We start from the raw sequence: 16,207 nt of genomic DNA, 5'->3' as shown, positions 1-16,207 counted from the left end.
GTTGTTTCTATCAACAATTAACTTGAATTAGCTCCATACCACTGACTGTCCTTGCATTGGACCAAATTTAGCTTCAGAGGGCTCAATTTTTTTGGCTATTTAGCTACACAAAGCTCTTGTAAGGGGGTTGGGGAGGTTGTAGAATCCAAGTGCAGAGCAGTAGATCTCGAAGCAGGTAAACCCAAGAAAAAAAAGGATAATAATAATAATAATAATAATTAATATATAATCGTTAATATATATATATTAATAGGATATATAATAATATTATATAATAATATTATATATATATATATAATTATTATTATTATTAAACCCCGCTCCACGCGGGGATCGAACTCACGCTGTCGCGGTCCAATGCTCTAACCGCTGAACCAGCGAGCGGATTGGGACGCGGCCGCTTTAATCACTCTTAAGGACCTCCGCCGAAAGGGCCGGAGCAACGAAAACGGGCGGAGGAGGAAAACGGGTGGAAAACAAAAGTCAAGCTTAACGTGAGTGAGAGAGAGGGGGAGAATACGTAACTAAGGATCGCCTGAAAGCGGCTACCTCTTATGGCGCGAGGTGAAGGATTAACTAAAATAAAAGGACTTCCAAAGAAAACAAAACTGAACTAAGGTGATTGTGGATTAAATGCTGTTTCACCAGAGAAGGGAGATGGTGAAAGCAGGTGTTGATAATTAGCCCTCGGCGCTGGCCTGGCGCGCCCTCCGATGCCCTGCAGGACACTGAGGCCGGGCACCAGCCCTTACAGCTCTGTAAGACAAGTGCGTAATGCGAAGTGGAGGAGCGCATGTGTGAGTACAGGTCGGGAATCGGGTTAGACTCGGGCTGATAATCTAAACTCTACTGCTGTGTAAGCTTGAATGAAGCTCTGAGAATCATTTATTTTTATTTTTGCAAATCCTGAAGGCATCGCGAATAGAAAGCCTGCTGTGTACCAGCCGTAACTATAAAATAAAATATTAAAATGTGCACAGTAACTATTAGTGAAAGGACAATTTAAACAAATAGAAAATTTGTTTAAAACAATAAACTTAGGTTCCTTAATGTATTAAATCTTTTTGCAACATAGTGACAGTGCCACAATAATGAATGGCGAATTTCTAGCATGGTTAACTAATCCTGAATTCATTTCTTAAAACTGGAAAACACTCATCAATGTAACACAGCCACAAGGTTTTTTTTCCCATTTTCTCCCCAATTTACACGGCCAATTACCCAACTAGGGCTGTCCCTAACGATTATTTTTTAAACGATTATTCTAACGATTATTTTTTTTCGATTAGTCGACTAATCTATTTATTGAGAAACATATTTAAATAACTATTATTTTACGTTTTAAAGCAAACGATAAATTACTATATTTATATATAATAACAACAACAACAACAACACAAGCCTACTAAACCAAACCCCACACTTATAATCACTTACATGTACAACATGTTGTTTAGATCTATTACGCTAAAAATGGATAAGCTCCCATACACCACCTCCGTGTGTTGTTTTCTGTGACCGCTAGATTTTGTGACCACTGGCAAGTAGTTCTCAGCAGACCGGTGCACTGGCCGATTCGAAACGTGTTCGTTTCTAATGTTTACCCCGACTGGCCAAAACAGTTAAGTTTAGGGCTGGTAAGGTGTAGGTATAGAAAGCTTCTGTTTTGCCAATGAACGCTCATAACCGTGAGCACTGGTCACAAAATTCCGACGGTGACAGAAAACGGTGTAACACTGCAGCGCCGACGGCTCTAGCTAAAATAACTTAAGGCAGCTAGCTTAGCTAAACACCTGAACTTATGAATAATGCTACTGTTTCTGGAAACTGCGAAATGCCATGCACAAATATAAACCAAAAATGTATAATTTATGCCTGTGGCAGGTTTAAAACCTTTGGTAGACAGCCTTAAGTCTTTTTAAGGACACCCGCGGAGACCCTGATGTAAACGGTAACTTACTGTGTGACTCTGTTGACATAGTGCTCCTGGATGTTTGCGCTTCAAGTGCTCCTGCATAGCAGTTGTGCTACTGTGATAGACCATCCCCATTTTGCACATATGGCAGAGGACCACATTGTTGCCCTTTTGCGTGAAATGCTCCCAAATTTAGATGCCCGCTGGCGTTTTTTTGTAGCTGGAGATCGCTCTCCGGAGTGCATGCTCTCCACAGGCACCGCCATGTTTACGACGCGCCGACGCGCGTTATGCAAATCGATGTATTTTCGTAATCGATGACGTCGATTATGTCGACGCGTCGCCCCAGCCCTATACCCAACCCACTCATTAGGACTCCCCCTATCACTAGTGATGCCCTAACACACCAGGAGGGTGAAGACTAGCACATGCTTCCTCCGATACATGTGAAATCAGCCACCGCTTCTTTTCGAGCTGCTGCTGATGCAGCATTGCCAAGCAGCATCACAGTGCGCTTGAAGGAAAGCGCAGCGGCTCGGATCCGGTACATCAGCTCACAGATGCCCTGTGCTACAGACATCACCCTTGGAGTGATGTGGGGAGAGAGCACCATCTACCCACCCAGAGGGAGCAGAGCCAATTTTGCTCATTCTGAGCATCGACAGCTTGATGGCAAAGCTGCATGAGTGGGGGTTCGAACCTGCGACCTCCTGAGCCACAAGGTTTTTAACTGTACCGAGGAGCTTTTTAACTGTACCGCGGAGTTCAACTACTGTCGCTCGGAGCTTTTTAACTGTACCGCAGAGTTCACCTACTGTCGCGCAGAGCTTTTTAACTGTACCGTGGAGTTCACCTACTGTCGCGCGGAGCTTTTTAACTGTACCGCGGAGTTCACCTACTGTCGCGCAGAGCTTTTTAACTGTACCGTGGAGTTCACCTACTGTCGCGCGGAGCTTTTTAACTGTACCGCGGAACTCACCTTCTGTTGCGCGTGTCACCTTTTTTCTCCTGCCAGTTGTTTCTCCCGGCCGTGGACGGGAACCAGTGGAACTTGTAGTTCTTTGGGCTAGAGATAACTGCTCTAGGGTGATACCCACTTTTACTTCACTTGGTTTTCTTTCAAAGCGAGTCACAGGAGTCCAGGGTGAGTTCCCAAGCACTTCTTTCATTTATTAGCAGTTCTAAGCACTCAAACATAAACGTAGCTAGCATTCAGAGAACAGAGGGGAGAGCCGTGGATGTTAACTCGCCTAACACGAGGCGGAGAGAGACGAAGCAGCAGCCACCTAACTCTCCTTTGCTCCTAATCACACACTGCCGCTGCCTCCGCCAAACTGATCTAAATAAAATATAGTGCGCTTCACATACATTTCTTAAAGGCACCTGAACCCCAATCTTGTAACACGCGGATCTTTTTAACTGTATCGCGAAGCTCAGCTATTGTCGTGCGAAATTTTTTATTTTTTTATTTTTTCTCCCCAGAGCCACGCTACGCCGGATTTCCGGTGCGACGCCGGAGCGCTATCACCCCTGTATCTATTACCACATCATCTACAGATCAACACTACATGAATGTTCCTACACATGCACACAGTCACATAACACATTCAACATTTAAGGCATTTAGCTATTTTTATTTTCTTTTCTTTTTTTTGTTGTTCTGTGTGTTATTATGTTAGGGATGGATAAATGGAAAAATATAGGAAGCCATACTATAATAATTTTTATATATTTTATATATATTATAATAACTTTTTTTTTCTTTTTCTTTCAAGGGCACAACTTCTTCTTTTGTGTTTTTTTTCTCTCTCTATCTTCTCTTCTCCTATATATTGTTTTCTATTTGGTTTAATTTATATATATATACATCATTATGTCCTCCCTGCTCAGTGACCTTTGTATTAATACAAATAAAGTCTTAATGGTCCTCCGAAGAGGGGGGGTGGTGGCAGGCAAAAAAAAATGTTAGGAATCAAAATAAAAAATTGTATGTTACAAATTAAAAAGAGAAAAAATATATAGAAAATATATATGTTTAAATATACTTGGTTACTTTATTATCCTTTACAGTTATTTGAAAATTATTTCAGTTTGGATTTTGCCAGTCTTTGCTTTTATTTTTGTGTTTTTGTGAATTTTCTGTAGATTTTTTTGGATTTTTCTGTTTAAGACTTTTGCCTCTGCAATCTCTCCTTTGCTTTTGCTATAGTTTTTTGCTTCTGAGTTTTGGCAGATTTTATTTTTTTGTGTAAAACTTTTGGCACAAACGGAGAGAGAGAGAAACAAATGAAGAGAGACAAAAACAAACAGAGAGATGGAGAGAGAGCAACAAAGCTCTCTATCCAGGTCTGAGCTGGAAGTCTGAACCGGATTGTTACAGCTGGACACCGCATTAAAGCGTTTCAGTCGTTTAACCAGAAAAGAAATCTGCATGTTGGGGGGAGGCGGGGCAGATTACAGCAGAAGTTGGGGTCAAACTTGGTGCCGAAATAAAACTTGGGTTAAAAAATAGTAATGCGTTACTGATTCCAACCTAACAGCTAACATGTTAATGATTTAACACTGATAGCCCTATTAATTTCAAATGAAAAATCACAGAAACACTGACCTGAGAATCTGCAGTTTACATTGTGAACTCTTCAGTCCAGCAGAGAGCAGCTCCACTCCTGAATCCTGCAGGTCGTTGTTACTGAAGTCCAGCTCTTTCAGGGAGGAGTTTTCCAGGTTTAAAACTGATTCCAGATTTTCACACGTCTTTACTCTTATATTACACAAAGCTAATCTGAAAATGTAAAAATAAACACAAGCACAAATTATTTTACAATGACTTTAATGTTTAAATAGCACATTTTAGTGATTTTCTAAATTTAACATGTAATATGCTGTTACTTTTGTACATGCCACTTTTAATATTTTTTAATTGATTAAGAAATCTAATCAGGTTCATCATGAAAATATTGGTGATTAACTGCAATTGCATAGGTTTTATTGTGGAAATTTAAATGTAAATAAAAGAATGAATGTAAGAAATGTAAAATGCAATTATTAATGGTGTCATTTAAAATACTATTATATACTTGTATGTTTGAGGGGAGATAAAGCTAATGTGGGGCGCTGGAATAAAGAATGCATGGTGAATAGGATTGGACTCAGGTAGTGTTTGTTATTGCACACATGCCTACAATATGGAAAAGACCTTATTAAGATTTAAATGTCGTGGTGGAAATATGTAACCGCCAGTATTCAGTAAGATGTACACTGCCCCTTTAAGAGCTTGTTACACTAGGTGCACAACCCTTTTACATGTATAGCTATGCTGAGAGTGTAGTAAACCTGAGTGTGTGCTGTGCTTCACCACAGAGAATGCTGGACTAGCTTCTTTCTTTTATTCATTTTTTTTTCTTTAAGTAACAACATATATGTGGTGCTTTTAGCTCATATATGAACTATGTTGTATGTCTTTTTTGATGCGGACATTTTACATTTCCTATTATACATACGAGTAAAAAGAAAAAAGGAAATGAGCGTAAAAGAGTACAATTACTTGTTTTTGTATTTAGTCTGTAGATGCAGTACCATGAGAAATTAAAAGGCATGGGGCAGGGAGTCTGAGCAGGGAGAGATGTTTTAGGCTCCTCCCCTTTGCCACCCTGGAAAGAACATCCTGCTCAGACCTCAACCTTGCACATCCCTCTGTGTAATTTAGTTTCTTTAATTAATTGTGTTTTTATTTGTTGTCTTGTTTGTTATTTTGGTCTGTGATAACCTGAAACACTGACCTGAGAATCTGAAGTTTACAGTGTGAACTCTTCAGTCCAGCAGAGAGCAGCTCCACTCCTGAATCCTGCAGGTTGTTGTTACTGAGGTCCAGCTCTTTCAGGGAGGAGTTTTCCAGGTTTAAAACTGATTCCAGATTTTCACACGTCTTTACTTCAAGATTACATGAAGCTAGTCTGAAAAACAAGAATAAACAAATGATTTGACAATCAACCCAAAGAAGAATATTTGAATGGATTGACAAAGAATAGAAAACAGAATTAAACTGTGAAATGTATTGTCTATCTAAAGAGCTAGTGTTTCTTTATACTGAAATAGTTAACATGCAGAAATCTCCACTTTATTTGTGATCAGCATGGGCATACAGTTCACCAAAAGCTCTGGGACAGATTATAATGAGTTAAAAAAAAGAAAAGAAAATGTTTAACAAAACAGAGAACGAACAAGGCTTTTTGGAGTATGTGAATTTATTCTATTTTCCCAGTTAAACTCTGGAGAAATATTACACCTTTTCCCACATATATATGTTAGAAATAAATACAGACACTTGAAATGCATGTTCTATATAAAATTGTTATGTTGTATTGCTAAACATCATTTCTCCAAAGCATATTGAGATATGATTTTTCAGTCAAATCACCCAGTGCTAATTTAGAGTGGATCTAAACTTGCATCTACCCTAAATTTCCTTCGGGATATATAAAGTATCTATCTATCTATCTATCTATCTAGCTATCTAGCTAGCTAGCTGCCAGAGATGTGCATTTTTTTACAAAAACATATAACTTGCCCAAAACCTTTTTTTAAGATTGTATTTAATCAGTCTAAGACAGAAACTTCATGTACTGTTTACATTTAAATGATGGTTTAATTACTATTACACACAAAGGATAATGCATGCTTATATGTGACAATGGAAACTGATTCTACACATCAGCAGTTGATTAAAAACTGTGTGAAGGCCTGAATAAAAATACTCACACAGCTCTTCTGGATATTTTAACTACTGGCAGCAGCCTCAGAAGACACTCCTCTGATGGATGATATTTACTGAGGTTAAACTCCTCCAGCTCTTCTTCTGAGTTCACCAACACAAACACCAGAGCTGACCACTGAGCAGGAGAGAGCCTGGCCTGTTGAAGACGACGCTCACCACTTCCACTCAGGTATTTCTGCACTTCCTGCACCAGAGAATGATCATTCAGTTCATTCAGACAGTGGAACAGATTGATGGATTTCTCTGGAGATGAGTTCTCCTCAATCTGCTTCTTGATGTATTTGATGGTTTCCTCATTGCTGTGAGAGATCCTCTCTGTCTGTGTCAGTACGACTCGTAACAGATTCTGATTAGACTCCAGTGAGAGACCCAGGAGGAAACGAAGGAACAGGTCCAGGTGTCCACTCTCACTCTGTAAGGCTTTTTCAATGGCACTGCTGAGGAATTCAGTCATCGTTGACCTGCTTAAGAGTTCAGATAGTTCAGTGTTTTGGCTTTTAGTGATTTGCTGATTCAGAACGCTTCTGTCAATGAAGCAGATGAATGCATATAAAGCAGCAAGAAACTCCTGAACGCTCAGATGTACAAAGCTAAAGACCTTCCCCAGGTGCAGCTCAAGTTCCTCCCTGAAGATCTGGGTACACACCCCTGAGTACACCGACAGTTCTTTAATATCGATACCACTCTCTCTTAGATCTTCCTCATAGAAGATCAGGTTTCCTTTCTGCAGCTGCTGGAATGCCAGTTTCCCCAGAGCCAGGATACTTGTTCTAGTCTGCTGAGGATCAGGGTCACTTTTCCCACTGTACTTCTGGCTCTTGTGTTTAATCTGAAAGATCAGGAAGTGTGTGAACATCTGCGTCAGGGTTCTGGGAATTTCTCCACTCTCAGCTTCACTCAGCATTCTCTCTAGAACAGTGGCTGTAATCCAGCAGAAGACCGGTATGTGGCACATGATGTAGAGGCTTCTTGAAGACCTGATGTGTGTGAAGACTTTGTTGGCCAGGTCCTGATCTCTGATCCTCTTACTGAAGTACTCCTGTTTCTGAGGGTCACTGAAACCCCGCACTTCTGTTACCTGATCAACACACTCCGGAGGGATCTGATTGGCTGCTGCTGGTCGAGAGGTGATCCAGAGGAGAGCAGAGGGAAGCAGATTCCCCTTGATGAGGTTCGTCAGCAGAACATCCACTGAGGTTTGTTCTTCTATGTTCACCAAGTTCTCATTGTTCTGAAAATTCAGAGGCAGTCGACACTCATCCAGACCATCAAAAACGAATATGATCTTGTATCGCTTATAATGTCTTGGTTTTAAATCTTGTGTTTCTGGGAAAAAGCTCTGAAGAAGATTTACCAGACTGAGCTTCTTCTCCTTCATCAGATTCAGCTCTCTAAAAGGAAGTGGAAATATGAAGAGGACGTCCTGATTTACTTTTCCTTCAGCCCAGTCCAGAATGAACTTCTGCACAGAAACTGTTTTTCCAATTCCAGCAACACCTTTAGTTAGTACAGTTCTGATGGGTCGTTTCTGTTCTGGTAATGGTTTAAATATGTCGTTGCATTTGATTGGTTTTTCCTCTGTTGTCCTTTTCCTGGATGCAGCTTCAATCTGTTTCACCTCATGTTCCTGATTGACATCTCCTCCATCTCCCCCTGTGATGTAGAGCTCTGTGTAGATCTCATTCAGAAGTGCTTTCACATGTCCTGATATTCCTTCATTAATTATCTTATATTTATCTCTTAGGTTGGATTTGAGCTTTCGTTGACATGCTGGGGCCAATTCTGATTGCACAGGAAGACAATAAGGAAAATGTTATTAGCTGTGATCTTCATAAAATACCCCTGTGTAGAACAACTTTGATACAGTAGATAATTTTAAGGTTTAAGGATACATTTGATGCTGTGACACAATATATTGTAATTACAAAATCCAGTTAACTATTGCCTATTATTCTAATTTGAAAAGCAGAACTCCTCTGAGGAAATAAATTAGCCCTAGTTGGTCCCCATTCTCATGACCCAGAACTCTTACTGCTCTCTAGTGTGTTGGCGAGGTTTGTCTGATTCATGTTCCTCAGGAGGTGCAGTGTGATCTTCAGCACCCCCTCCTTCTGACCATCCTCCACCTCTCCCTCAGAGCATGCTGGGTAATCTGGACTCAGGAGCTTCTTGAATATGTTCAGCTCGTTCTTCACTAGAGAGATAAACTTCTCTTGCAGCTTCTGATTAAGAACAAACGTCAGAGAATCGGTAAAGCTGTTACAGTACAGAGAGAGAGATGATGACACTGATCTGAGGACAAAAGGAGTTATGGATGCTTTGGTGTATAAAAGGATTTAAACATCATGTTACTAAGCACCATCTTATTGCATTAATATTAACATTGTTACTGTTATAATACTCTAGAAAACTCTATTAAACTGGGGGAGAATAATTTACAGTTGCAAGAACAGGTATGTGAACCCTTTGGGATTATTTGGATTTCTGCATGAATTGGTCATTAAATGTGTTCAGATCTTCATCTGTCACAACAATAGACAAACACAGTCTAATACATACAAAATATATATGTTTGCATGGTTTTATTGAACACAACATGTTAACATTCACAGTTCAGTTGGGAAAAGTATGTGAAACCCTAGGCGTATTACTTTTTTAAGAGCTAATTGGAGCCAGGAGTCAGCCAACCTGGAGTCCAATCAATGTGATGAGATTGGATGTGTTGGTTAAAGCTGCCCTGCCCTATAAAAACACACACCAGTTTAATATATAAAATATAAATAAATGATTTGTTCTACAATTAACAGTTTTAAAATATAAATAAATGATTAATAGTGCCAATCAGCAACAATGTGAATGTAATTACAAAGAAAACAGCTAAAAAGTTCTCCAGAATTACTTAACAAAATATGTTCTAATTAGCGTTCTAATTTATATTCTAATTCTATGTATTGTACTAGAACACATTCTCCCAATCCTGGAGGTATGTACTCACCCCAGCAACTGAGATTATAAATATATGCACAACAGATTATGAAGTTTTATTCAATGCTATTAAAGAAACTATAAATGTCCTGTTTTCAATGCACTGGAACATAGCTTTAGAAGCAATAATCCTAGCAACAAAAAGAAAATTCCACCAGACACATAAAACATTTTGTGGTTTTGGCCACCAGATGGCGCTAATTAGCTATGTGCTCAAGCTTTGAGAAGAGAATATTTTTTGTACAGTTAGGAGAAACGAGTCAGTGCTTATAAAAGCTTTTTTTTACCATCAATAATATTTTAGATACGTTAGCAGAGCACTTTCAGCAGAAGTAGCATTAATTTAATTTAATTTAATTTAGCATAATTTAGAGACCTCAACCGGATTGAGATGCTGTGGCATCATGACCTCAAGAGAGCCATTCACACCAGATATCCCATAACATTATAGCTGAACTGAAACAGTTTAGTGAAGAGGAATGATCCAAAATTCCTCCCGATCGTTCTGCAGGTCCGATCTGTAACTACAGGAAAAGTTTGGTTGAGGTTTTTCGCTGCCAAAGGAGGATCAACCAGTTATTAAATCCAAAGATTCACATACTTGTTCCATCCTGTACTGTGAATTAACATGTTGTGTTCAATAAAAACATGCAAACATATAATTTATTGTGTGGTTTTAGTTTACGCAGACTATGTTTGTCTTTTGTTGTGATTTTATGACCAATTTATGCAGAAATCCAAGTAATCCCAAAGGGTTCACATACTTTTCTTGCAACTGTATGATTAGTATCAAAACTGAAGTGAAATTAAACTTATATATAAAAGAAATCAGAGAGCTTTACATCATATATATGATTCATGACTAACCTTGAATATGTGGTCCAGTTTTTCTCTGGAATAGTTGTTTTTCTTCTTACTATGGATGAACAGAAAATCCACACTGTAATCCACATGAATAAATCAGCTGATCCAAAAAGCTTCTGTTTTAATAAAATTATTAATAAAATAAATAATATCAGCAAATAACAGATACAAATAAATACTGATTTGTAATTAAAGCCTGCATTAAATCAATTATTTTCTACATGCATCAGGATGTCGTACTGTCTACTGTCGTAGAAGAGCTAGGGAACCTAAATTCAATTCCCAGCAACTAATAGGGGTATTTATACTCAAAAGTTCAGGTGAGCAATCAGTATCTGGGTGAACCGGAATGCCGTTCATCAGTCCAGAGCAGACTGACAGCGTCAGGACTGACAAAATGTTTCTTAAAGGTTAAAACAGAGCTTTAACTTCTAATAATAAATAGAAATATAATAGTAAATAAAGATTTTTTTCCTTCTCTTTTTCTGAAGTTTTGATGTACGTCAAAGAACCTGTTGTTTTGAACCACAGTGTCAATGCTTAAATTGTTCTAAAATTAACAGTTTTTCAAAATGAATAAATGATGATCAGTGCCAATCAGCAACAATGTGAATGTAATTAGAAAGAAAACAGCTAAAAAGTTATCCAGAATTACTTAAAAAAATATGTTCTAAAGTGTACCTAATTCATTCTGAAAACATTACTGTTCTATGTACTGTACTAGAACACATTCTCCCATTCCTGGATGTATGTACACCCAGCAACTGAGATGATAAATATATGCACAACAGATGATGAAGTTTTATTCAATGCTATTAAAAAAATGTCCTGTTTTCAATACACTGGAACAGCTTTTAGAAGCAATAATCCTAGCCAAAAAAAAATATTTTCCACCAGACACATAAAGCACTTTGTGGTTTGGCCACCAGATGCCGCTAATGTGCTCTGTGTCATAAAGCTTTGAGTGGAGAATATTTTTTGTACAGTTAGGAGAAACGATTCAGCGCTTATATAAGCTTTAGTTTACCATCAACAGTGTTGGGAGTAACGGCGTTAAAACTAACGGCGTTACTAACACCGTTACTTTTTTCAGTAACGAGTAATCTAACTAATTACTCTGACTGTAACTATAACGCCATTACCATTTCCGACACCCCGTTACTGCACGTTACTTTAGCAGCTCTATGAACTTTTTTTTGTCGTAACTTTGGTTTGCCCTGGTTAACCCCTCCTCTTTCCGGTGAACTTGAGCTTCTGGCCGCTGTGCCTTGGCGTGGTGAAGTGAGGCACAATTGTGACGATTTGCTGCTCTAATCAATTCAGTGATTGCCGTGGACAGGCCAATTTCCGATTTAAGGAAGTTAAGCTCTTTTTAGCTGCTCCGGTTTTTGTGCTGCTGCTTTCTCTTTTAGAGCTTAGATTCTCTGCCCGAACCCGACCTGACCCAAAGACCGTCCCAAAATCGGGCTCCTATTTTTATTTTATATAAAGCTCTGGTGTGATAATCACAATGTTGCTAAGTAACCAATTATTATTGTTCACTAAAGCGAACGAAATAGCGAAAACTGAAAGTGAAAAAAACATTTGTGTTAACTGAAACTAATAAAAACGGTAATTAAAAGGAAAAAAAAACAACTATCTCGAACTGTATTTTGTGTTTATAAAACGAACTAAAACGTACTAAAATTACTGAATTTTCGTGTTTAATTTATTTATAAGAGCTGTTGTACAGCGGAGTTGTACAGCGGGCGGTGTTGCCGAGCGCGCAACACCTCGTGGTCCGTGGCGTTAGTTCTTGTGTAAAGCGCTCACGCTAGCCGCAAAATACGACAGAAAACATGGGATTACAATATGAGCGCAAGGCAGATGAAAGAGAAACAGGAGATTCAGTATGTGAGAACATTTACCTGTGAGTAGCTCATTCCAGAACAAGCAAATATTTCTCTCTCTCTCTCTCTCTCTCTCTCTTTCTCTCTTTCTCTCTCACGTTTATTAGATTGATCTCTCTGATGAGATGTGTGGAAACTAATAAAAACTAGCAAGCCCACCCTAAAAACAAATTAAAACTTACTGAATCAAACTATAATAAAATGAAAAATGTAATCACGTAGCTCTGGGGGCACGTGAACGCCTCCGCGTTTGACTTGCAGCACTGTGTGTAGCTGTTCTTAAAAATCATTTTAATTAAATAATAGTTTTATGCTATGTTTCGGTGTTAATTAACATAATTCTGATTATATTTCACTCATTCAATCAGCCCGAAAACAGACAGTTTATGGCTTGGGTCGGCTCGGGCTCATAATGACAGTTCATGGTTCGGGCTTGGGCAGAACGTGCACGGGCTCCGGCTGGGTCGGGTCGGATTTTTTGGGCCGATCTAAGCTCTATTCTCTTTTGGTGAAACTGTTATATTAATACCATTTTAACGGTCATTAGATTGTTGTTTTTGTCCATTATTTTGTTTTGTTTATATATACATATTTCCTTTGAGTGTGGCTTGGTTTGTTTAACTCCATCCCCAGACACGTTTTTCCGTTTTTTCCGTTTTTTTCAGTGTTACATGTTTTAGTAATTTTCTTTGGTTCTGTGAAGAATTTCGTTTTTATTTTTTGTAATTTGTTAGATTATATTTTTGTCAACATTTTGGGTTTATTATCGTTTGGTATTTTTCTAATAATAATAGTAAATACATAATTAATTTCCTTTTTTTTGACAAAAGTAACGCGATAGTTACTTTTACTGGTAACTAGTTACTTTTATAGTGGAGTAACTCCGTTAGTAACTCAGTTACTTTTTTGGAGAAGTAACGAGTAACTATAACTAATTACTTTTTCAAAGTAACGTGCCCAACACTGACCATCAATAATATTTTAGATATGTTAGCAGGGCAATTACAGCAGAAGTAGCATTGATTGGGTTTAATTTAGCATAAAAGAGGACAGAACAGAGCACACGTACACACATGGACAACATTGTTGGTACCCCGCGGTTAATGAAAAAAAAAAAAAACACAATGGTCCCAGAAATAACTTGAATCTTACAAAAGTAATAATAAATAAAAATGCTATGAAAATGAACATATGAAAGTGAGATATTGCTTTTCAGCCAAGCTTTAACAGAATTATTTAAAATATATATAAAAATCTCATGAAACAGGCCTGGACAGAAATGATGGTACCCTTAACTTAATATTTAGTTGCACAACCTTTTAAGGTAATCACTGCAATTAAACGATTCCTGCAGCTCTCAGCAGGTATTTTGGTCCACTCCTCATGAGTTAACTGCTCCTGCTGTCTCAGGTTTGAAAGAGCCTTTTCCAGATGGCTCCATGTTTCAAATCCTTCCAAAGACGCTCAATAGGATTTAGGTCAGGACTCATAGAAGCACTTTAGAATAGTCTAATGTTTTCCTCTGAGCCATTCTTGGGTGTTTTTAGCTGTGTGTTTAGGGTCATTATCCTGTTGCAAGACCCATGACCCACAGTTCAAAATCAATGTCAGATTTTCATTTATTTTTATTTAGTATTACTTTTGTCAAATTCAAGTTATTTCTGTGACCATTGTGGGTTTTTCATTCACGCTTCATTTTCCTCCAAATCTCTCTCTCTCCCCCATGCTCTCACACACACACACACAAACACACACACACACACACACACACACACACACACACACACACACACAGCTGAAGGCATGTTTTCTCTTTCCATTCTGCTAAAGGTGGAATATGGAGCTACTCTAGAGTTTATTTCCTCCATTAAAGCTCTCAGTTAAAATCAGTTACTCAGCACATTAAAATATTCTCATTTATACTGACATTAGCAATAAAACAAAAAATAATCTAGTCTGCCAAACACAACACACTGCACAATGATTGTTGTCCCTTCACAGAATATTGTTGTGATTAATACAATTAAAGTTTTAATTTGATTGATATAACTTATATAAATATAATTTAGTTTTGCCAATCTAACACTGATGCTTTTATTTAAGGATATCTGGTAGGTCACATGGTGCACTGTTCAATATTTGAAGGTGTGATTTTAATCTTTAAATATTAAATATATTGTTTGTTTTCATTAATACATTTAGTAAGCAAATCTTACGATCATTTAAGAAGTGCAGTTTATTACAATATAACATAATCTATACTTTTCTAAACATGTTTTTGAATAATGCAAAATACTGTTTTTTTAATCTGACAAAACTATGAAAAATTTTTAGATATTCATTTTATCAGCATCACACACCCCTAATATAGATATATGATGATATTGTAATTTACTCTCATTGTTCAGGTCAGTCAGTCTAATCTAAACCGCCCCCACACCCCCCTCAACACCCAGCTGTGTACACTGATCATTACATACAGAAAAACTTGTGTGTGTGTGTGTGTGTGTGTGTGTGTGTTATATGCTTTAAGAAGGTAAATTATAGTAAAAATCAGTAAATGATGTAAGTGATGTTTCACTCACTGTGGGTCAGAGGTCATATCTTCACTGCTGAAATTAGGACGTTTCCCGATGGACGCGTCACTCTTCATAGAAACACAGCTGGGTTCTGGAGAAGCTCCTCTCTGGGTTTCAGTTCTGTTAACATTAAACACAGTGAAACTCCAGCATTTACACAGTGAAACTCCAACACACAGCACATCTTTAATAAAGATCAGGAACTGAAGAGCTTCACTCTCAGAACAGAACAGTAGTTTAGTGCAGTGATGTACCGAGACCCAGAGCTTCCTCCTCCACTGCTGAACTCTGGAGGATGAACCATGGACCCGTCACTCTTCATAGACACTCCACTGGGGGCTGGAGATGCTGCTCTCTTCTCCCTGTAAACAGATCTTCATGATGATCCATGATGAGAGTAAAGTGTGGAGTAATGTGTTCCTTTACTAAAACTTATTCACAGGTTCCAGACTAACTTCTTCATAACCGTCCCAGAAGCGTCCCGAAGCTTTCTGTCAGCTGCCCCAAACTGAAAAACGTTCGTCTAATAAATATACATATTTTAATTTCTTTAACAATACTGTTGAAAATATTTGTGTGTTTGTTATGATGTCACAATGTCATCACCTGATTAGATCATATTTACTATTTGTATTTTATAGATCTGTGACTAGTTAATAACATGTATTGGTAAGAGCTACACAATTACACAATTATACTGTATTATAAACTAAAAGGTATATTTTTTATACTGAACTCTAACAGAGATACAGATCAGAACAGAATAGAACAAGTCTTTCTGTGAGAAGCTTCATTCCACAGCTTTAATATCAAACCCAATCACTTCCATCTGATCTATATAAATGCAGCACATCAGGATTTCCTCATTTCTAATGCTAATGTAAACCCAGACAGCGTGTGGTAAAATCCGAGACGGATCCTCACAATGGATCTGGTTCAGAGTTCACTTTCACTACAGACAAATCCGATCCGGATTTTGATCAAATCGTCACATTTCTGTTCAAAAATCTGGACCAGATCCTCTTACCACCATCCTGAACCAGAGCAGCTCTGTTCTGGTTATTGAACCTCGCCAGCTGCAAACAGCCCAGCAACCACCCCTATACCATAGCAACCACCATAGCAACAACATAAGATCACTACAGAAACCACCTAATACTGTTACTGTGCCAGAATTAAACATATTTACACTCTACACTAC

General features: G+C 38.1%; 4 protein-coding genes across 7 annotated transcripts in view; 1 reads left to right on the top strand and 3 right to left on the bottom strand.

Moving 5' to 3' along the window:
- Positions 1–16,207, bottom strand: part of LOC111196387 (NACHT, LRR and PYD domains-containing protein 12-like) — a 798,826-nt gene that overhangs the window by 34,522 nt on the left and 748,097 nt on the right. The window contains exons 3-9 of one of the 3 annotated variants that reach the window (XM_049477033.1): positions 15,261–15,368; positions 15,013–15,126; positions 10,542–10,590; positions 8,722–8,911; positions 6,674–8,471; positions 5,695–5,868; positions 4,524–4,697 (exon numbers count right to left, since the gene is read on the bottom strand). The exons of 1 other annotated variant lie outside the window; for it this stretch is intronic. In XM_049477033.1, the coding sequence (XP_049332990.1) occupies positions 4,524–4,697; positions 5,695–5,868; positions 6,674–8,471; positions 8,722–8,911; positions 10,542–10,590; positions 15,013–15,126; positions 15,261–15,368 (2,607 nt within the window). The remainder of the gene's footprint in view (positions 1–4,523; positions 4,698–5,694; positions 5,869–6,673; positions 8,472–8,721; positions 8,912–10,541; positions 10,591–15,012; positions 15,127–15,260; positions 15,369–16,207) is intronic. One more of the 3 variants, XM_049477032.1, reaches the window with a different exon arrangement.
- Positions 1–16,207, bottom strand: part of LOC125801164 (zinc finger protein 585A-like) — a 232,278-nt gene that overhangs the window by 163,465 nt on the left and 52,606 nt on the right. The window lies entirely within an intron of this gene.
- LOC125801154 (zinc finger protein 239-like) overlaps positions 1–16,207 on the top strand; it is a 195,642-nt gene that overhangs the window by 151,078 nt on the left and 28,357 nt on the right. The gene's annotated exons all lie outside the window — the stretch shown is intronic.
- The window catches only part of LOC125801168 (zinc finger protein 271-like), a 262,528-nt gene that overhangs the window by 243,520 nt on the left and 2,801 nt on the right, over positions 1–16,207 (bottom strand). The window lies entirely within an intron of this gene.

The sequence above is a fragment of the Astyanax mexicanus genome, chromosome 4 (assembly GCF_023375975.1).
Source record: "Astyanax mexicanus isolate ESR-SI-001 chromosome 4, AstMex3_surface, whole genome shotgun sequence".
In the NCBI taxonomy this organism is placed as follows: Eukaryota; Metazoa; Chordata; class Actinopteri; order Characiformes; family Acestrorhamphidae; genus Astyanax; species Astyanax mexicanus.
Note: the sequence above shows the minus strand (reverse complement) of the source record. Positions and strands in the feature narration are given on the sequence as shown.